This window comes from Lissotriton vulgaris, chromosome 8 (genome assembly GCF_964263255.1).
Source record: "Lissotriton vulgaris chromosome 8, aLisVul1.2, whole genome shotgun sequence".
In the NCBI taxonomy this organism is placed as follows: Eukaryota; Metazoa; Chordata; class Amphibia; order Caudata; family Salamandridae; genus Lissotriton; species Lissotriton vulgaris.
The window spans coordinates 468,646,387-468,669,588 of record NC_141696.1 but is presented as its reverse complement, the minus strand read 5'-3'; the positions used below and the strand labels follow the sequence as shown (position 1 = coordinate 468,669,588).

At 46.7% G+C, this 23,202-nt stretch overlaps 2 protein-coding genes across 7 annotated transcripts in view; one reads left to right on the top strand and one right to left on the bottom strand.

The window, feature by feature from the left end:
* Nucleotides 1-23,202, bottom strand: part of REPS2 (RALBP1 associated Eps domain containing 2) — a 1,031,179-nt gene that overhangs the window by 898,343 nt on the left and 109,634 nt on the right. The window lies entirely within an intron of this gene.
* LOC147697192 (uncharacterized) overlaps nt 1,092-23,202 on the top strand; it is a gene marked incomplete at its 5' end in the record, with an annotated part of 63,125 nt that continues 41,014 nt past the window's right edge. The window contains one exon of the mRNA XM_086933579.1: nt 1,092-1,896. Coding sequence (XP_086789705.1) covers nt 1,092-1,896 — 805 coding nt within the window. The remainder of the gene's footprint in view (nt 1,897-23,202) is intronic.

Sequence of the window (23,202 nt, the reverse complement as noted above, 5' to 3'; positions counted from 1 at the left end):
GAGAGTACAATAAGCAATCAGCAGTCACAACATAGATAAGAGTACACACTGACTGCGCAGCTTCCTCTTTTCTTGCTGCTCGCAGTCAGATAAGTGTTCTCTTATCTATGCTCACAGTGTTTGTTGATATTTTAGCTTGTTCTTTTTTCTGCTTGTATATTGTTTACAGGTTTTTCAACTGGTTTCATTTGAGCGCTATTGCGCCGCTTTTACTCGCGATTCGCGCGCTTCAGGTCCGTTCCCCCCTCCCCCCTTTCCCCGCTCCTTGCGGTGGTTTCGTCCGCTCCGCGGTGCTCACGCTTGTTTGCGAACATTCTTACCGCCTTCGGAGCATTCTTCCTCTCACCGGAGCCGGAGCCTGCTTTCAGCCTTTCTTCTGGCTTCCGCCCGGCAGTGTCCCGCATTCCGCTTCCCGCTTTTGAAGCGTTGTGTTCTTGGCTCTCGGAGCCGGCTTTCCTGCCTGCCTCACGCCGGTCTCCTCACTCTGTTCAGAGTCGGCCCGCCCTTGTTCACTCCCCTATTCACGCCCCCTTCCTTCTCTCACTCATATTAACCCTTACCTGCCTTGCTTGGCTTACATGAATATGGAGAGCTCTTCTGAGGAGAATTCCTCTCAATTGGATAATGGGTCACTCAAACAGGACCTGCATAGATTTATTAACAATTCTGTTGAACAAGCAATGGAAGTCTCTATGAAGAGAATGTCTAAAAATATGGAGAATTCCATGGTCAGCATGTTGTCCAAGGTTTTGGCCCAATCTGCGGGGGATAGCAGAAAACGAAAGGTGGAACACTCTGTTTCTGTGCAAAAGCCTAAAAAGGCGTCAGCAATGGTTAGCGAGTCTTACTCGCCTATGGATGAGGACGTAGTGCCTCCAAGGCCTCCTGCTAAGGAGGGGTTTGTCGGTTCAGAGGGCAAGAAGAAACAGAAATCTAAGCACACAGAGTCTCCTAAGAAATTAGTAATTTCCACCATCTTGGACACGGATGACGATATGCCTGATGCTGACGATTTATTCGACATCTTTGACGTCACAGACCCCCCCCCCCACAAACTCCCCAAAAATGATTCCTTTAATTTTGATCCATAATATGACTCTGAGGGTCTCCCAATGTTTGACCCGTCCTCCATCCATCATCCCAACTTGACTGAATGGCTTCCCTCACATCACGTTGGTGAATATATTTCTGCCCGTCTTCGTCTCCCTCTGGAGGCAGCGGTGCGTTCCAGATTAAAGTCTGAATGTCCCAAACCTGCCCTCCCTGATAAAATCACCCTTGTCCCTTCCATTGACCAACCTCTCCTTACCTTCTTTTCAAAATTTGGTAAAGACCCTCGACGCGGGGTTGACAAGGCATGGTCCACATGCCAGGATAAAATGCTGGACATTGTTGGTCCCTTGGCCCGTATCTTTGACATGGCAGAGTCTGCCCGTCTTGACGGCTCTGATCTTTCAGCCGATGACATTTCCATGTGGGTACAGCGTGCCTTCTGCCTCTTGGGCAATGCCAACGCAGCCATTACCCACGAAAGACGTAAGGGTCTTTTGATCAAATTGGACCCCAAGCTTGCCAACCTTGCTCCTATGGACCCCTGCTCTAAGGCAAATGGTCTCCTCTTTGGGGAGAATTTGGTTCGCGACATCAGCCGCTTTGTCTCTACCTTCGCCTCTCTTGACAAGGCTCAACAATCCATAATAAAAACTTTCGCCCCTCTGGTTTTTGGACGGGCCGGACGAGGCAGGGGTCGCTCTTCCGGCCGTCCCTACAATCAAGGCTCCAAAGGTTCTTACGACAACTCCCAAGAATACAAGCCGCAGTTCTATCCACAACGAGGACGTGGTTTCCGCGGCCGAGGGCGCAAAGGTTATCGCAACACCAACCCCAATCAACAAGGTAAGCCTTTCTTCTTTCCCTCCTGTAGGGGGTCGATTAAAACTGTTTCTTCCAAAATGGCATTCCATAAGTGCAGACCCGTGGGTCATCAACACAGTCCAAGGCTATCTTATAGAATTTTACTCTCCTCCTGTCCAGACCTCTTTCCCTCCTCCTCTAGTGTTCTCTTCACACATGGCAAACCTCATCTCAACCGAGATAAAGTCCTTATTACAGAAACAAACCATTCAAATTTTTCCCTACGACTCTACAGGCTTTTTAAGCTCCATTTTTCTAGTCCAAAAGAAAAACAAGAAATTACGCACTGTCATAAACCTAAAATGGTTCAACCACTTTGTGGTGTATCATCATTTCAAAATGGAGACGATCCTTCATCTGAGGGATACCCTTCGGCCAAACGATTGGATGGTTTGCTTGGATCTCCAAGATGCCTATCTTACTGTTCCTATCCACCAGTCTCACTGGAAGTTCCTTCAGTTCCAGTGGTCAGGAGTGACCTACTGTTTCACCTCTCTTCCCTTTGGTCTCTCCTCTGCACCATGGTGCTTCACAAAACTTCTGAAGCCGGTGGTCGCTTTTCTTCGCTCTCTTGGTATCAGACTCATAATATACTTAGACGATATTCTAATCCTGAATTTAGACAAACAGGGTCTCCTTGCAGATCTCCAAACCACTCAGTGTCTTCTTCTGGACTTGGGTTTCCTTGTAAACATTGAGAAATCTTCTCTGATCCCCTCACAGAACATGGACTTTCTGGGCTTCCTTGTGGACTCGGTAGCAGCGTCTTTACGCCTCCCCCTTTCAAAGATTTCCAAAATCAAGGCAGAGATTGCCTCTGTGCTCCATCTTTCTCTCATCTCCCTCAGATCTCTGGCCAGGATTGTCGGTCTTCTTTCCTCTTTTATTCAGGCAATATTTCCAGGCCCCCTCCACTATCGGGCCCTCCAACGCCTGAAAATCAGACACCTTCGCCAAGGTCTAGCTTATTCAGACGTCATCGCGCTAGACCAAGAGTCCCGCACAGAACTGCAATGGTGGATAGACCATTTAGATGCGTGGAACGGGCGCACTATCTTCGCCACATCCCCAGATCTTGTATTAGAATCCGATGCCACTCTATCGGGTTGGGGCGCCCGCTGTGGTCCAATCTCAACTGGAGGAGCATGGTCAAGAGAGGAGTCCAGACTGCACATAAATTGTTTAGAGATGCTTGCTGGTTCCTTTGCGATCAAAAGTCTTTCCAAAGACAGGATCCGCTGTTCCATACTCTTACGCATGGACAATGTTTCTGCGGTTCGCTACATAAATCATCTTGGCGGAACCAAGTCCAAGCCTCTAGCAGACTTAGCGAAAAGTCTGTGGGAATATTGCCTAGCCCATCATCTCTCCTTGACAGCGGAATATCTTCCAGGCGACCTCAATTCAGTGGCGGATTGGCACTCGAGGTTCCTGCGCGACTCCAGCGACTGGAGGCTTTGTCCCTCCGTCTTCCGTTCTCTTTCTCTTTTGTGGGGTCCCTTTTCTATCGATCTCTTTGCTTCTCGCCTCAATTCCCAATTGCCCCAGTTTTTCAGCTGGCGTCCAGACCCCTTAGCTCTTGCCACGGATGCTTTCCTCCAGGATTGGTCTCGTCAACTCAATTATGCCTTTCCTCCTTTCCTAATGATCAACAGAGTGCTGGCGCAAGTCCGCCGTCAGGAAACTTCTCTAGTACTGATAGTCCCCTTCTGGCAAGCTCAAATCTGGTTCCCTGTTCTTCTAGAAATGACGATGGATTTTCCTGTACTTCTGCCGTCCTTCGACGATCTTCTTCTCAACCCTCGAGGCGAGCGTCACAGTCTGATCTTGGACAATTCCCTCACTCTGTCGGCTTGGAAAGTTTCCGGCCTTCCCCTTCTAACGTCTTCATTTCACAAGAGGCTGCTCACTTTATCAGCCAGGCCTGGGCTCCAGGCACTTCCAAAGCCTACAAATCTGCCTGGTCTCTTTGGGCAAGCTGGTGTCTGGAAAGGTCTCTCGATCCCTTTTCAGCCCCTCTAAGTTTTGTTATCAATTTCTTAGCTTCTCAAGCCAGCGCTGGGAAGGCCTATCGCACTGTCAACCTCTATCGCTCTGCCATTTCCCTCAATCACGCCCAAATTGATGGAAAACCTGTAGGCGCTCATCCTCTGATTTGTCGCCTCCTCAAAGGTGTTCGATGCTCTAAACCACCGTTGGCTAAGTATACCTCTTTGTGGGATGTTTCTGTTGTACTTAAACTGTTTTTGAATTGGCCCTCTAATTCTGCTTTGTCTCTCAAAATGTTATCGGCCAAACTTACTATGTTACTTTGCTTGGTGTCTATCAAAAGGGCTTCTGATGTTAAAGCTTTGGATGTTTCTTCTCGCCAATTTTCCCCTACAGGTGTGCTGTTCCAGATTCGCAGACGCACGAAGACTAATTTAGACTCTGTTTTTTACCCTTATTTTCCCGACCAACCCCAACTTTGTGTGGGACAGTGTTTGAAAATGTATGAACAAAAGACCGCTGATCTCAGAACGCCCTCTTGTTCTCAACTCCTCATTTCCTTTCGTAAACCCCACCTTCCTGTTTCCTCCCCTACCCTCGCCAGGTGAGTTCGCTGGGTTATGTCCCTTGCCGGTATTGATGTCTCTGTTTTCAGAGCACATTCGGCTAGAGGAGCCATGGCTTCTAAGGCCTTTTGGGCTGGCTCCCGCTTAGAGGACATACTGAGATCAGCAGATTGGTCCAATGACAGTATTTTCCGCATGTTTTACTGTAAGCCTATTCATTCTGTTGCTTCTGATGTTATTGATTTGCTTTAAACAAGCATAATAGGAGCCTCCGGTCTTGCCATAAAATGTAGATTTTCCTAGTTATTATGGCGGAAAGTCTTAATTTTATTAAAGACACGGAGGCGAGTATTATCCCGCCGCTACACTATTAACATGTGTTCTCCCTCCCAACAGCGAATCCGGCCTTACCGCCTGCCTCATCATAGAAGATCTACCCTCCAGCGGCTCCGTTCATCTCCTGCTTGGATTTCCCCTCCGGTCCTTCCAGCTCCTTCTACGGATACTTTTGTTGGACTTTGGCTCTGGATTCCAGTGATTAAGGATTTCTGCTCCTGGACTTTGGCGTTCTTTCTGGTTATGGCTATTTTTCCTTTATTTTCAATTGTTATCTGACTGGCTCTCAGCGAAAAGAGGAAGCTGCGCAGTCAGTGTGTACTCTTATCTATGTTGTGACTGCTGATTGGTTATTGTACTCTCGTTTTTTCTCATTCCCATGGCCCAGTTGTTGCCTGGCCCTCTGGGAACTGTAGTTCTTGCACTTATCTTAGCTGCTATAGAAATAAATGCAAGATAAGAAAGCATATTACTCGCCTCCGTGTCTTTAATAAAATTAAGACTTTCCGTCATAATAACTAGGAAAATCTACATTAAAGCCGGTATTACTTGCACGGTGGGTGTTTGGACGGAGCGAGTAATACCCAATAAACTGCAGGGCAGAAGGGAACCCTCATTAAGCACAAATTGCCGTCTCAGTTATTTATATTGCTGTGAACTTTAACATTAGTGGGAAAAAAACGCTCGGACTAAATTCATTAAATTTAGCTGTTTTGTAAACCGGAAAAACAAAGTTTTTTTATTCCAAAGACGTCAAACTCAAAACGCCTAATTGAATAATAAAAAAATGAAAAAACATTTATTTTATATTCATTGATGATTTCATCAATTTGGCATAGAATTGAACTTCCATTGCTTACTCGGTGAGCTCTAGAAAGCTTGCAACCGATGCTGTCATCCGACCCAATACAATGATGATCCCAGAGCTTGAAGGCTTCCCGGGCAGACTTCCTCCACAGACTGGATCCTGTTTATAAATCCATATTTAACTTTGTGACGTCCCAAATGCCCAATTACAGGCTGCCTGCTCTTAACCATGTTTTCAAATGTCTATTTCCACTTTCTGCCCATGGGAAAAACTCCCACTGACCTTTGACCGTACAGACTTCCTTTTGTTTTAATGTGGCCTTCCTCAGTGTTTTTAAGACCTCAACACTTTGGTTTATACACGAAGCCCCTGCAGTTTCCTCTGCCTTCAGTGAGTTTCCTGTCAGAAACAAGCAGATGCTGTTTCTTGTAAGGGCTTTGTATTTTTAACAGTAGCAATGAACCACAAAACTACACCATCAGCACATTAGCTGCTTGGACCACAGAAAATCTCGCACGTGCCTGGACAAAATAAATGAAATAGCAATAAATGTCACATCAGCAGCCATGGTCGTCAAATTAATATCGTAGTGAGCGGCAGCACCACAGACATTTTGTTTTACCATCAATGAAAGGTCCTTCAAAATGGCATGTGCAAAGATGTGTTCCACATGTGCATTTTACTCTGCGAGTTACCTGCGACAAACTAAAGGATTTACACACTGGTTCATACTACGGCTGTTCAAAAACAAAATCTCGTAGGATTTCTGTGAAAATTTGAAAATTATGCAAACAGCTGTAAATGTGGTTTTCGGTATCTCACATTAGATTTTAACTAAGGGCATATCTTCCACTAAAAAGTCACATGAGGTACCAGCAGAAGACTGGTATAAACAGAGAATGTCTCTTGGTAAGAGACCTTTTGCTCAAACCATTCTCCAGTCAGCAAAAATTAATGCAAAATTGTATAATGTGAATTTTTATGAATTTCACAAATTTTGTAACTGTAATTAGACATTTGCTTGGATCCAATTCCTGCTGGCCAATGACATCCACGCAAAACAACACACAAGAAACAAGTTCACCGCCTTCATGACCGATGTCACTAAATGGATGAAAGCCAACTGTCTCAAGTTCAATAAGGACAAAACAAACGTAGTAATATTCGTCAAGAACACCTTACCATGGGACTCCAACTGGTGGCTGGCCAAACTCAAACCTAAGCCCAAAACGCGCGCCAGGAACTCCAAAATAATCATCAAAAGCAAATTGGACATAACTGCTTAAGTCAGCATAGTCACTACATCCTACTTTCACAACTTGAAGATGCTGAGGAACATCTTCAAATGGCTCCCAGGCAACACAAGAAAAACTGTCACTTACACCCTTGACACCAGCACGTTGGCCTATGGGAACACCCTCTATGCCGGGAGCACCAAAAAGCTCATGAGAAGGCTACGGCTGCCAAACTCATTCTCAACCTCCCACAGGGAACTCCCATTACACCGCACCTCAGGAACCTACACTGGCTTCCAGTACAGAATGTGCTAAATTCAAACTCCCCCCACACACATTTAATGACTACACAACTCAGGCCCTACCTACGTGAACAGTTGCATCTCCTTCCACCAACCATCCACACACTTCCGCTCCATAGGACTCCTTATCGCCAACCTCTCACGCATACAGGGAACCAGATCCGAAGGACGAGTGTTCTCTTACATCGCTCCTAAAGAATGGATTGACCTCCCTTTCCACAACAGAGCATCAAACTCTCTTCTTGAATTCCTCAAGAAGCTGACGACTTGGCACTTTAAGTAACCAACCTACCATAAGTAGGGCTAGGCATACACACCTACTCAGCGCCAGGATACCCTCACGGGTGATAATGCGCTTTACAAATGCACATAACATAACAGTTTGAACTCTCAAGTGTGAGCCCCTTCTTTCCATTCCTAGAACACCAAAAACCACAGAATAAATGCTGTAGAACAACAAACTGTTACTGGAGAAGATCATTTCAAAATTGGAACAGTCTCTTTTTCCTGACCCTACCTTTCATCACCTCTTTTAAAAAAAAATCCACACTGCACTAGTTGTCAGCATTCCAGATAATAAAAAAGTCAATTTTCCATTTAAATGCTCTAGCCCACAGACTCAAGGTCCTTAAGTTTCAAAATAGGAACCTTCCCACAAACTACTCAACTAGATGTTTGCAAACTACCCTCCTTGTGTATCTGTTCCTCCTGTATCTACTTCAGACATATTTGTTGCAAAACATCAAATCGTTAGTGTGTAGTTTAGTTAGGAAGTCAGGGTTTAGATAAAATAGTAATATAATTCTTATATCTCTTGTATACCACGGGCCATTATGTTACATTTTTCTTCAGACATTATTATAACTCATTTGATGTAATTAATATTTGTATAGCGTGTCGAAATCCCAAAGGAGTCTTGGCACTGGTGTCTGTATTACAGGAATGATAAGCACAACCAAACCATAACAGGACCTTAGAGAGAACTGGAGAAAAGCCAAGTTTTAAAAAGTTTTCAAAAAATGAACAAATTCGATTGAGCTCTTAACGGCCGCGGCATTCGATTGCACAACAAGGATGTCGTATGAACAAAACTCCTACCACCCCAAGATGTTTTTCTGATCTCAGGAACCTGCATCGTCTTAGCTGTAGCTGATCACAGGCTTCTTTTAGGAGCATACCACAGCATTTTTTCCTTCAAGTGGTCTGGAACTATTCCATGAAGGGCCTTGTGAGCAACGCAGAGTGCTCTAAAAGCCACTCTGTTTTTTTTTTATAGGAAGCCAATGAAGCTCCTTTAGCCCTTTAGAGGCCCTTTAGATGCCACTCATATTTCTTGATATCTTTCAAACATCGGAATGCTGCAAACTGCAACCTCTGGAGTTTCTTTAGCAGCTCTTGCTGCATGCCCAGATATACAGCACTACGGTAGTCCAGACCTGATAACACTAAAGAGACCACCACTGTTGTCTGAAGATCCACTGAGATGGATGGCAGAACTTTTTTCAATATCTTTAAAAGAAAAAACAGGAAGAAATTAGCTGGTTCGTCTGGACTTTGAACTTTAGTTTGGAGTCAAAAAGGACACCTACATGTTTTACTTTAATAACTGGAGTAGGTAATGGGCCAAGCATGGAAGGCCACCAGGAAGAATTCCAAAATTATAGATCTCACCCAAAAAGATCTGCCTCCGTCTTATCATAGTTCAGTTGTAAGAATTGGTTATTCAACCAGTTGAAAATTGCTTTCATACAATGATGGAACCTTCTGGCTATCTCCGCTACATTGCTGATAATGGAAACAACTATTTCTGTGTTACCCGCATGATATTGCATTAAAGCCAAAGTATCTAATCAATTTGGCCAGCGGAGCCACATAAATGTTGAACAATGTGGGGCTCAGCAAGGACCATTGTGGAATCCCACACAGCAAGGAGAAAGAACAAGAGGTAAAATCCCTGAGAGAGACTGACCGTGGTCTCTTACTGAGAAAGAAAACTGGGAGATTGAGGGCTACCCCTCCAATTCCAACCTCTATTAAACATTTAGAACAGAAAGTGATCATTTCAAAGTCCGGGTAAAAGATGAAAGACTGACTGACTTGTCAGGATCACGTCCTATGACCTTTAGTTTTGCTAATTCCATAGCTGGTATGTTAATGAATGGCTACGCCATCTTAATCTATAAAGAGTAAGTTTAGCCACCTTCAGTACTTGTTGTTATTTGTTTTTTTTTGTCTCAATTTTACTATAGTTTAACATTTCTTGCATACTTTTCTAAAAAGCTAAACACAGCAACTTGGCCATTTCAGGTTTGCACTGCATTTCCATTTTATTATAGTTTTGAAAAAATACATTTTAACAAGTAACAACATTTTTCTATTGAAATGCTTAAGTTCATGTGGCACTTACAATAAAATCAGATCACAGTTAAGTTAAAAAAGAGAGAACACAAACAGGCTTGTTACACTATTTATTTAATCATTCCACAAAAACATACAATTCATTCCGATTCTGAGAATTAAACATACATGGTAGAACACATACGTTTGGTAATGAAATGATTCCAAAAGGGGAGAAGTGCCACACAGTACTCATTATATGCACCAAGATACAGAAATGTAAGCACTGGATTTCTAGACCTAAGGTATTCTTCAACGTTAGTACATTGAAAGAAATTTGCATACCAGCTGAAAAATAAAAAAAAATATGATTTATGTATTTACACGTGCATATGAAATTTTTTAGGCACGCGTTGACATATTCTTTCAAATGTGGTCCGTTTCCATGCTCGGTAGGGGCCTGAGTCACCCCACTAAATATGCAAGGCAAATCCTTTCTATGGAAGAAACAGGCAACTCCATCTGCGTCAGTAGTCCTCCTTAATTCACAACAGCGTTGAAAACATAGCAGCCAAGGCAATGCGTTTAGGCTAAACAGTTCGTTTCAGGACAAAGGTCATACAATCAGAAGTACCCATTTATATTGTGCGAAATCATTCCCTATACACATGGTGAAAATATTATAAAAGGTGTTTTAGAAAAAGCATAGAAACAGAAGAAACATATAGAGAAAAGGCATAACATAAAACAACTAATAGCAACATTTCATTAGAAAATTGTAATTTGTACACTGCTAGCAGTCATGAAATCCCAAAAGTTGGTAGAAAATATAAGGAAATCTTTCCCATTTTATAATCAAGATTATATACCCATCAAATAAGAAGACGTGCATAATCCAGACATATTAACTGTGTGTAATACATATTTTAACACAGTATCCCTTATTCACGGTTAATTTGGAAAAAAAAACATTATCCCTTATTCACTGTTAATTTACAAAGCAATCCCCCCAAATCAAGCCCAATTGGCAAATCATCAAAGTATCTGCAAACATTAAAAATATGCATTACTGTATCATTACGGTACAATATAGCCCAAGTGGGCTTGATCCATTAATCAATTGTACCTAATTTCAAGAATGAAAGGAAAGGATGTCATTAGGAGAAAACTCAAATTAACACATCAGGTGTACTACAGCTCATGCAGCCGTACCCACTACTGTAACCTGGAGAGGCAAATAAAAAGAGTGAATGCTTTTTGCCAAGTCCAAGGAAAGTGGACATTAAATTTATGGTTTAAATCTTTTATTGAGTTTTCACAAAGAACAAGACAATAGGGCTATATTCCGTTAGGCAAGGTTAGCAAGGCAAATGTCAATGTAAAAGGCGATAAGTACATCCAGTGCCTGCCAAAGCAGGCAGCAATGTAGGCCGTCTATGTCTGTAAACACAAAACAGTGGATTCCACCCCCCCCCCATGTCCACCTATCTAAAAGAAAAGTCCAGTGTAGTCTAGAGGTAGTAAATATGTAAGGAGCATCAGTGTTTGTGGTGTCGTGCTCCCTTGGTTGGCTTGGGTTCCGGGATTAGAGTGTCGGCCAGCCTGAAAAGACGTAAGTATCTGGGGCAGCTCAGTACGCAGGGGAGATTAAATTTAACGATAGATTGATACGAATTAAAGACATAAACGCACCCCTAGTACATCATTGGCTTGTGCAGCTGAAAATGCGCATGCCCAGTAAGCTCCCGAACCATTACAATAATCGTTGATCTGAGAAGCCATGTTTCACAAATCTCAAAAAACGTTATGTGTTGGACTACACCTGATCAATAACTCACACCCCGCTAGGTGAGGGAGTCCGACTTAAAGACCCTGCAGATGCAGGTCCAAAGAATGAAAATCTTCCACGCCTAGAAGTGCACCTCAAGGCCCTATAAGGTGGAGGCTCCCTGAGCACACTCAATGCTAACAGTGTCCTTTCTCATGCTGCCCACACTTGCCATCAAAAGTGGACACGTGGGAGCAGCTGGGACATCAAAATCATATGTCCGGCACCCATAAAGGAAGTGCCAAGGTGGGCAGGAGAGCGGACCTGGACTGCATGGGCCTGTGACCCTCACACAGTTTCAACTATTGTGTAGGCATGCATGTGATATTTTTATGGCGCAAACCTAGCAAAAAAGCAGCAGAGCGCTGTATATGGCCAAAGAAAGTGTCAACGAGTAATAAGCGAGGATGCTGGATCGTGGATAGCAAATGCATTGTAATGTAGTGCCCTCTAACGAGGCGAGTCTTCAACTCTTTCCTACTCTGGAGCAGTGTTGGGGTTGTCCTGATGGATAAAGGGATGTTGTTCGAGATCCTGGGTGCACAGAAAGAAAAGGCCTCATGTCTTGTCTTTTGTTTTTATACTTCTTAGTCTGATGTTGTCCTAGCTGTGGGGGTGCTGGGAACCACCAGAGATGGTGAGCTTGTCTGCAAGATAAGTGGAGATGCTGGTTGTGATGGCTTTGTGAATGATGTAGCAGGTTTTAAATATGGTGTTGTCTGGCAATGGGAGCCAAGGGATTTCCATAAGGTTGGTGGTGATTTGGTCCATAAATCTCTCCATGACCTCGGCCCTCTGCATCTTAGACAGCATTTCCATTGGTATGTGCCGAGGAGAACCCTGCGATCATCTGAAGCGAAACTGGTTCGGTGCCCTTGGTTAGAAAATCCAACTGGGGAGGCAGTCGTTTTATGCTTGGAACAGCTAAAGCATGGAATGATCTGCCGCTGTTCCTCAGGCACATAACTAATCACCTGGAGTTTAGGAAGGCTCTTAAGACCTTGCTGTTCCAGTCCAGTTAAATCGGCCTCCTCTTTTGGTTAGACCTCCGTAGGACTTTTTAATCTTTTAGCGCTTTACAAATAGCAGTAACATTAACATTAACATATGTAGGATCCCCTAAGGGGTGCCAGTGTGGAGTATGGGAGACCATAGAACAGGGAATTACCACCATCCAGTTCTGAAGTTGCTTTCTTGAAGTTACAATTTGACTTTGCTAAGAAGAGCGAGCTAGTACCAGGCCATCTTTGTGTTTTCTGTCAATGTGTTCCTTGAGGGTGAGATTGTTGTCTAGAGTGAAGCTAAATGACTTGACATTCGGTGAAAGTTGGGGTTTGAAGCCATCAGGGTTCATGCCATTGAGCCAGACTTGTACTGTATCTTGTTTATTGTTCTTGGCAAATAAAAGAAATTCTGTCTTGGTTGGGTTGAGCTTCAGGTAGTTCCTGGCCATCCAGGTCTGGATGATGTGCAAGCAGTGTGTGCGGTGTTGGATGTCTGCAGCAGAGGAGACTTTCAAGTAGAGATGCTGTTATCTGTGAGTAGAGTACCAAGCAGCTCAACGTCAAGATTGAAGATTACAGAGTACAGAATTGTTGTGTCAGCACCCAGCAACAGCAGGGCACTCACTTGCTGCAGCGGGCAAGAAGGGATTGGGAAGAAATGCAGGCCCAGCAGGTGCAGTGAAAAAAATGACATTTTCTTTGGCCTATGGCAGCATCAAAGGAATCCACTCAGGTCCAGAGAAGCACGTCAAACACACCAAAACACAGGGCTTTAAAAATGTGCATCTTGTTTTGACAAAGCTCCTAGAAGGACAAGCTTTGTGTGGTGTTAAAAAGCCACTCAGGAACAATGAGGGCACCACCCCAAAAATATAGGTTTAATTGTTTACAATGGTTACTTTTGAACTTATGCCAAAGACAATAGGTATGGCTTTTTTTCAATAGTGAAAGGCAAAATATGTTCCTAATTATTTTCACATCTTGAAATGTTTATGATAATGAAATTGTCATTTTCTCATTGTTGAATCTATGGTTGGCACACTGTGACAAAGCAAGTAGGTCTGATCTTTTAAAACTGCAAACTACATGACTTCCTAAAGGCATAACTTGGGTTACAGGTTCTACTGGCCGACAAAGTTTGAAAGGTATCCCAGACCTACAGTGTCTAGACTGCCCTTAGTTGACCTCTGTGATCTTTCTTTAGCACCCATCTCATGTAGTTTGCGATGTCATGTACATGGTGTTTTTTCCACCTGCTCTTTTGCATATATTTGTAAAAGTTTGCAAAATATTTAGTTTTGCATGTATTTAAGTATATACCCTTTAAAAAGAAAAAGCACAGACTGAGCGGTGCTTTATTGGGTGTTACTTATTGCAAATGTAATTTCGAGTTTCTAGCCCACACGATCTCCTGGAGTAAGCCTTGGACAGCAATGCCTCACTACCCTGAGAATCAAGTGCTAAGAAGGGTATTTGCCTCCATTTTGAGGATCTGCAGTACAGGGGCCCAAGGACATCAGAAGTAAAATACCCCACTAACCTAGATTGCTCATAAAATGATGCATGAACAAAAATAAACCCTTTAGGGATGTCTCAGATGTCTCTAAAATGGCTACACTCAATGAAACAATATGCAAATTGTGTCAATCCAGTTCATTATGTACGCATCAATCCAGTTCATTATGTAAGCACCCAACTACATCTTTTTTTTTAGCACCAATAACAGCAACCAATCTGCAAAGTTGGGACACAATATGCTTTTGTCATGCAGATTTTTGCAAAATATGTAATTCTACTTCTTAACAAAACTTCCTGTATACCCTGTATGACTTTAAAAATAGAGGAACTTGGAATCATCACATTAAGAAATAAATGGTGTTAGAACTGGCTATTTCTGGTTGGCTAAGGCTGACGCCAAAGCTAGGCAGAAACCACCATTCTAGTCAGGGCAAGAGAGTCACACTCCAAGATAACCCCTGCTCACCCCCTTGGTAGCTTGGCACGAGCAGACAGGCCTATCCCGGAGGCAATGTGTAAAGCATTTGCGCCAGCACACAACAGCAACAACATCTTAGGCACACCACAAAAGGAACTCCACACAAGGTTATATAAATATAACTTCTGTATTGTCAAAACACATCAGATAGAATCACACATGTACATTGTGCCAACTGGCACGGGCAATATTCACAAGGGATTATTTACACAGGACAGGGCCACGTGGGCGCCTGTCAGAATCAGCACTTAGTAGAAAATAGAATATAGGATATAAAATCACTGTAGCACAAATTAGCGAATATAAATCACAACCAGTAACTACTGGTAACAGGTAAGTACCACCTACGCAACCCTAAACACCTTAGGAGAATGTCACGCAGGGAACCAGGTCCTCACTAGGACCACCTGTACTAGAAAGAACAACCACCTAAGTATCACAATACAATTAGGGGTATAAGCAAGAACACATTACACATGATGCATCACAACATTCAGAGGTGTAGGGAAGGAAAACACATGATGCATAAAACATACATTCAGCGGTGTAATAACAAGGCACATGATGCATCAAAAACATATTCAGAGGTGCAGGGAAAGAAAAACACATGATGCATAAACCAACACATTCAGAGGTGTAAAATCAAGGAAGTCACATGATGCATAAAAACATTCAGAGGTGCCAGAACATAACTCAATAGCGCAAAAACACATGATGCCCAAAAACATTCAGAGGTGTAAGATCAAAGTGCGTAATCATATTAAATGCATTACATTTCCTAGCACCACATCACATTGCGCAAAATCACCTTAGCAATTACTATTAAACATAGAAATCACATCAGCCACCACTTGTGGCAGTCCCTAGGCCAACTGGTCTTGTTGGGGCTAGGACGCCCTGTATCCCAATGGCAGGGGCCTAAACGGTGCAGCTGCCCACTAATTTCTGGGCAGCTGTGAATCAATAACGATGGGGCCACGTGGGAGCCACATAGGCTCTGCAAAACTGGTCGCCCCTGAGTCTCTCTAGAGCAAAAGAACTGGCCCTCGAGCCTCTCAGGGCTCGTAAATCCATATGGCAGGTGGCCGGAGTCCCTCTCGAGGACTCGAAATGCTAATGGCGCCTGGAGCCTCTCTGGGCTCCTCAATCCACCTTCCGGGTCTGAGCCTTGCAGGCTCTGCAGGGCAAATGCCCCCGGGCAACGTAGGAGCCCCGCTCGGGGCTCGAACACAGGCTATGCCCCTGAAGCCCTCGCGGCTTCCCAACAACAACGAGCGCGAGATCGCCCTACTGGGGGGGGGGCGGACACCGACAATGTGTCCCAGCGCCCCTCCCTTCTCCTCGGCTGCCACACTCACCGGGTCTGGAGGCGGCTGGGGACGGAGTGCTCCCGCTCCTCAGGATTCTCATGGCAGCGTCTCCTCTCTGGGTGCGGGGCTCCCCTTCGGTCACTGGAGCCCCACAGCGGCCGCCGCCATCTCCATCTCCGGTCTCCTCAGCGCTGGCCAATCGCAGCGCGGCCTTCCAGGGCAAGCCTCCCACGGCCCGCCAACCACAGCGCTGCCTTCCAGGGCGAGCCTCCTGCGGCCCGCCAATCACAGCGCGGCATCTCCAGCGGCCATTATCTCAAACGGCTCGGGCCGCGGCGGTGAAACGAAGGGGGCAGAATGAGGGGTGGGCACCCTCGCCAGATAAAATAAATAAATAAACAGGGTGGCACCCGTAAATTACTTAAATAAACAGGGAATAAAAGCGCTACCAAGCGCTAGGGGGCCAACAAGGTCCCAGTAGAAATAAAGCGCTCCCCAGCGCTAGAGACAGCAACCAAAGCGCTACCAGGCGCTAGAAGCAGAGTAGAGCACTATTAAGCGCTGGGGGCCAAAATAAAGCGCTCCCAGGTGCTAGAGAAGCAAAAGAAGGTCTCTGTCTCAAATAAAGCACTCCCCCAGTGCTACAAGCAAGGTCCAGCAGCAAGGGGAAGCAAAGTGGTCCCAGCAAAAGGTCTCCAGAGTCCAAGATATGTCCATCAGCTATCCAGGGCACATCAAAGTCCCCCCTATCAGCCCAGGCAAGGCAGAGGGGTCCCCAGAAATCCTCCAGGCATCCAGGTGCTGGGCAGAGCCCGCCCCTGGCAGATTCAAGTCAGAAACAAGAACCTTTTGGAAGGGGACACAGCCCCTTTTTATACAGAGAAATCCTTTGTCTAGCAGGGTGCAGGCAGTGTGAGAACCAGCTAGAACTGGTTATAGGGAATTCCTTTCACTGGCCAGGCTAGGGACATCAGACGCACCCCAGGGGGTGGAGCCAGCATTGTGTGGGGAAAATCCAGCCTCATTCAGGACCCTCAAACCAGACAGTCAATCCACAAGCAGGCCCAGGCTCACTCCTCCCCTCACATCAGCATGCTAAACACTCCATTCACCACTGGGGCAGACCCTCCAAGACTCTTGGAGCCAGGCTCACCAGCCAGCCTCAGCCAATCACATGCCAGACACAAATTACACAAATATGCCAACTTCTAGAAGTGGCACTTCTACACTAGACACAATCATGCCGCATATACCATTGCGCAGCATTCAATCTCACGAGTTCGCACTTACCAAACTCGACCCTGCACTCCCCACACATCAGGAGCTACCATGGGCAAACATATTCCCCATTCATTCCTATGGGAGGGCAGGTCACTCACCACACATACACAGAGAGCTCACGCACTTTACACTGTACCACAGTGAAAAAGTGCGCAGAGGCCTAAAATCACCACCACCAGGTTCCAGAAACAGGCTAGGAAAAAGCAAAAAGTCTTGGGGTGAACCTGCCAAAAGGGCCGGGTCCAACACAACCCCCTTCCAGCCAAAACGCAGGGTAGACCAATCACTCCACTGATGGGCTTCCCTGCTTTGGGCGACAAAACACGGACACGGACCCGCACGGCAGGGACACCGTCCGGTTTTTCGCCACTCTGAACCCACATGGTTTCCTCCAACAAGAACTCTCTGACCCAACTAGGATACCCCACTGGTACTCTCTAGCTGTCCACGGCCAGGACCATGCCCTAGGCTATCCAAATATCACAGGTCCTTTCCAATCCACAGAGTGGGGGGCAGTAACCCCTGGCACACAATAGCCATTCTCCACTCTTTCTCTCAGTGTAGCTACATCTACCACTGATCCTACAACCTAGGGACCACGCCCTACCTCTACTTCTGGGTTTCCGCACCCTCACAGGGAAGCACTTACCAGAACACTATTCTCCTACCAGATCAGGACCTCACTCCATCACTGGTCTACCACCTGGAAACTATTTCACTTCTGAGGTACAAAGCAAACAGCACAGTTCCTCTTCAAGCAGGTGGGGGGACACAGCACACAGCAAAGTCCCCTTTCCTCTACCTTAGTGGAAACAACAAACTGCAGGTGAGCCCCAGATCACACAGCAAGGGCAGACCCCTCAGTCTCTTCAGCTGATCTACTTTGGTAGAGATTCCTCTTGACCTGGAAGTTTCCTAATCTCCCAACCTAGGATCTAAACCCTCAGATTGCACCGGGGTCAGAAGTACACCGTCCCTCTGCACCCCCTTCCAGAGTTCTGCACCCTCCCACCTTGGAGCGGTACCCCTGGAAGCCAAGACCGGTCAGGACACTGATTAGAGATGCCCTTCCCTCCAGGTCAGGCTGAACCTGAACCTGGCCTCCCCCCTCCTCGGGGAACGACCTGCAGAGGCCCCACAAATGGTCAAGCACTCTAGACGGTCAACTGCCCAGCGAACCAGGACTTCTGCACCCTCCACTTAGGAGAGGTACTGCCAACACCAGGACCGCCGGAGTTCTGGTTACAGACGCTCCCCGTCCTCTAGACACAGGAAGATCCTCCTCAAATGACCTGTAAGTACAGCCTAGGCCCCTGACCTGGCGCTCCCTTAGGGAACCCTCCAGGCCCTGAGATAGGGTTTCGGGCCAACGTGGGACACACCGTCCCACACTCACTCCGCCTCCACTGAGACAGGACGTGATCCCCTACACCACTACCATCCTACTGGGACCTAGCTGGGTTACACATGAACCTCTTCCCCTACACAGGATCATCAGATACACAAGCCCCTACTTTTAGAATCACGCCCTAATGCCTCTGCAAGACATCTAGCACACCGCCAGATGTCCACCTTCTTATCCAGTGCCTCCGCAGGACCCCCTGCACACCACCAGAGGTACACCTCCCGTGCAAGCTCCTTTTATTACAAAAAAAAAAGACTCACACCAACTCCTCTAGTTCAACACACCACTCATTCACACACTCCCCCTCCAGACTGGTGAGACAGTTCCTCACTGCCCCTGACTCTTAACCTGTACCCCTCTTACTGAGCACCAGGCACCATACTCTGGGAACTGGGAATGGGACTTCACGCACTGGACACATTTAAGCTGCCACCACTGGATCCTACCATACTGGGGAATCCAGACACACACACTACACTCAGGGGATAACCACCCTCCCGAGCTAGCCATTTCTCCTCCACACTCCCTCTCTTCCATCTACCCACACAGGGACAGGAACAGGGATTGGCACTGGACCCAGCAAGGGATTCCTAATCTATGGGAACCGCCCCCTCTACTTACGTCCCGCCCTGTAATTTTCTCTCATCTGCCACTAAACATAAAAGCGCAGGACACCATCTGAAAATGACACTCTTGAGGAAAAACAAAATCACAAACAATAATCCCAAACATGTGACTAGCTAAAATAAATGCAGAGTTTTGTATTGCAGCCAGCTGTCGTTGTGGTACTGCGCAAACACAAGTCCTAATCCTCAACGCTGTCCAACAATGTTAGAACTGGCTATTTCTGGTTGGCTAAGGCTGACGCCAAAGCTAGGCAGAAACTACCATTCTAGTCAGGGCAAGAGAGTCACACTCCAAGATAACCCCTGCTCACCCCCTTGGTAGCTTGGCACGAGCAGCCAGGCCTATCCCAGAGGCAATGTGTAAAGCATTTGCGCCAGCACACAACAGCAACAACATCTTAGGCACACCACAAAAGGAACTCCACACAAGGTTATATTAAAATAACTTCTGTATTGTCAAAACACATCAGATAGAATCACACATGTACATTGTGCCAACTGGCACGGACAATATTCACAAGGGATTATTTACACAGGACAGGGCCACGTGGGCGCCTGTCAGAATCAGCACTTAGTAGAAAATAGAATATAGGATATAAAATCACTGTAGCACAAATTAGCTAATATAAATCACAATCAGTAACTACTGGTAACAGGTAAGTACCACCTACGCAACCCTAAACACCTTAGGAGAATGTCACGCAGGGAACCAGGTCCTCACTAGGACCACCTGTACTAGAAAGAACAACCACCTAAGTATCACAATACAATTAGGGGTATAAGCAAGAACACATTACACATGATGCATCACAACATTCAGAGGTGTAGGGAAGGAAAACACATGATGCATAAAACATACATTCAGCGGTGTAATAACAAGGCACATGATGCATCAAAAACATATTCAGAGGTGCAGGGAAGGAAAAACACATGATGCATAAACCAACACATTCAGAGGTTTAAAATCAAGGAAGTCACATGATGCATAAAAACATTCAGAGGTGTAAGATCAAGGTGCGTAATCATATTAAATGCATTACATTTCCTAGCACCACATCACATTGCGCAAAATCACCTTAGCAATTACTATTAAAAACATAGAAATCACATCAGCCACCACTTGTGGCAGTCCCTAGGCCAACTGGACTTGTTGGGGCTAGGACGCCCTGTGTCCCTATGTCAGGGGCCTAAACGATGCAGCTGCCCACTAATTTCTGGGCAGCTGTGAATCAATAACGATGGGGCCACGTGGGAGCCACATAGGCTCTGCACAACTGGTCGCCCCTGAGTCTCTCTAGAGCAAAAGAACTGGCCCTCGAGCCTCTCAGGGTTCGTAAATCCATATGGCCGGTAGCGGGAGTCCCTCTCGGGGGACTCGAAATGCTAATGGCGCCTGGAGCCTCTCTCGGCTCCTCAATCCACCTTCCGGGTCTGAGCCTTGCAGGCTCTGCAGGACAAATGCCCCCGGGCAACGTAGGAGCCCCGCTCGGGGGCTCAAACACAAGCTATGCCCCTGAAGCCCTCGCGGCCTCCCAACAACAATGAGCGCGAGATCGCCCCACTGGGGGGACGGACACCGACAATTGTTCCCGGCGCCCCTCCCTTCTCCTCGGCTGCCATACTCACCGGGTCTGGCGGCGGCTGGGGACGGAGTGCTCCCGCTCCTCGGGATTCTTGTGGCAGCGTCTCCTCTCTGGGTGCGGGGCTCCCCTTCGGTCACGGGAGCCCCACAGCGGCCGCCGCCATCTCCTTCTCCGGTCTCCTCAGCGCTGGCCAATCGCAGCGCGGCATTCCAGGGCGAGCCTCCCACGGCCCGCCAACTACAGCGCGGCCTTCCAGGGCGAGCCTCCCGCGGCCCGCCAATCACAGCGCGGCATCTCCAGCGGCCATTATCTCAAACGGCTCAGGCCGCGGCGGTGAAACGAAGGGGGCAGAATGAGGGGTGGGCACCCTCGCCAGATAAAATAAATAAATAAACGGGGTGGCACCCGTAAATTACTTAAATAAACGGGGAATAAAAACGCTACCAAGCGCTAGGGGGCCAACAAGGTCCCAGTAGAAATAAAGGGCTCCCCAGCACTAGAGACAGCAACCAGAGCGCTTCCAGGCGCTAGAAGCAGAGTAGAGCGCTATTAAGCGCTGGGAGCCAAAATAAAGCGCTTCCAGGCGCTAGAGAAGCAAAAGAAGGTCTCTGTCTCCAATAAAGCACTCCCCCAGTGCTACAAGCAAGGTCCAGCAGCAAGGGGATGCAAAGGGGACCCAGCAAAAGGTCTCCAGAGTCCAAGAAATGCCCATCGGGTATCCAGGGCAAATCAAAGTCCCCCCTATCAGCCCAGGCAAGGCAGAGGGGTCCCCCAGAAATCCTCCATGCATCCAGGGGCTGGGCAGAGCCTGCCCCTGGCAGATTCAAGTCAGAAACAAGAACCTTTTGGAAGGGGACACAGCCCCTTTTCATACAGAGAAATCCTTTGTTTAGCAGGGTGCAGGCAGTGTGAGAACCAGCTAGAACTGGTTATAGGGAATTCCTTTCACTGGCCAGGCTAGGGACATCAGACGCACCCCAGGGAGTGGAGCCAGCATTGTGTGGGGAAAACCCAGCCTCATTCAGGACCCTCAAACCAGACGGTCAAATCCACAAGCAGGCCCAGACTCACTCCTCCCCTCACATCAGCATGCTAAACACTCCATTCACTACCGGGGCAGACCCTCCCAGACTCTTGGAGCCAGGCTCACCAGCCAGCCTCAGCCAATCACATGCCAGACACAAATTACACAAATATTCCAACTTCTAGAAGTGGCACTTCTACACTAGACACAATCATGCCGCATATACCATTGTGCAGCATTCAATCTCACGAGCTCGCACATACCAAACTCGACCCTGCACTCCCCACACATCAGGAACTACCATGGGCATACATATTCCCCATTCATTCCTATGGGAGGGCAGGTCACTCACCACCCTTTCACAGAGAGCTCACGCACTTTACACTGTACCACAGTGAAAAAGTGCACAGAGGCCTAAAATCACCACCATCAGGTTCCAGAAACAGGCTAGGAAAAAGCAGAAAGTCTTGGGGTGAACCTGCCAAAAGGGCCGGGTCCAACAAATGGTATACCCAATGTGTTTCTTTGTTCCAAATTAGATTGGTGGTTGAAATAGGCTTAGGGCCTAATTACGAAGCAGGCCCAACTAGCATCTACTGCTGTTGTTCGACCGATGCATTATGATGCGTGCGGTCAGAGGCAGCAGTCGGAGGGGCCGGCCAACGCTTTCGGTCGGAAACTCACCGTAATCCCTGAAGGACGGCATTTCTGCCGTCGAGATTATGAAGCCGGTTTCTGACAGCCAATCCATGTCGGCTTTTCCGACATGGAAAGGCTGTCAGAAAGCGACATTGGGTGCCCCTAGCAGGGCCCCTTTCCCTCTGCAGCCTCTGCATGTGGGCTTGGGGGGCACCTATGATGCCCCCTGAACATCCCTGCACCGTGTGGCAGGCAGATGGATGTTCACAAACTTATATTTATCAATGGGAGCTTGTGCTGCGGGTGGTTTCCATCCGCCGCACAAGCTCCCATAGAGAAATGGAAGTTTCCAACTGCACTATGTGTGGTCGCATCATATGGTCAGGCAGTTCTATTACTGAAACGGTGTCGGTCGGAGGCAACTCCAACCGACATCGGAATGAGAGCCTTAATCTCCACGTGCCTTCTAAACTAGTCCATACCCTTTGGAAATTATAATCAAGAAACTGAATGATAAATTCAACAATTTACTTTGAATAAAAGTTACAAAGTGCATTACATGATCTAGCCTATTGAGTACTCCAAGCAAACAAGTATTAAACGCATTATATGGACCACGCATAAGGATGTTATCTGGTGTAAGAGAAACAAGCACTGGCGTTGCCAATAGGTCTCGCAGTAGGAAAGTTTGAGCTATTGGTTGTGTAAATGACAAAGCCCTTTATGTATTCAAAATGATAACAACAGTGAAAGGCATTGTTATTTGCCATTGTAATAGTTCCACCTGTCGTACTGCGCGATCTATTGGCAAGGTGAGTGTTTTTCGTGTGTGAGTGGCGTTGTGTGTGTGAGTGGCGTTGCGTGTGTGAGTGGCGTTGCGTGTGTGAGTGGCGTTGCGTGTGTGAGTGGCGTTGCGTGTGTGAGTGGTGTTGCGTGTGTGAGTGGCGTTGCCTGTGTGAGAGGTGTTGCCTGTGTGTGAGGCGTTGGCTGTGTGATTTGTGTTGCCTGTGTGAGTGGCG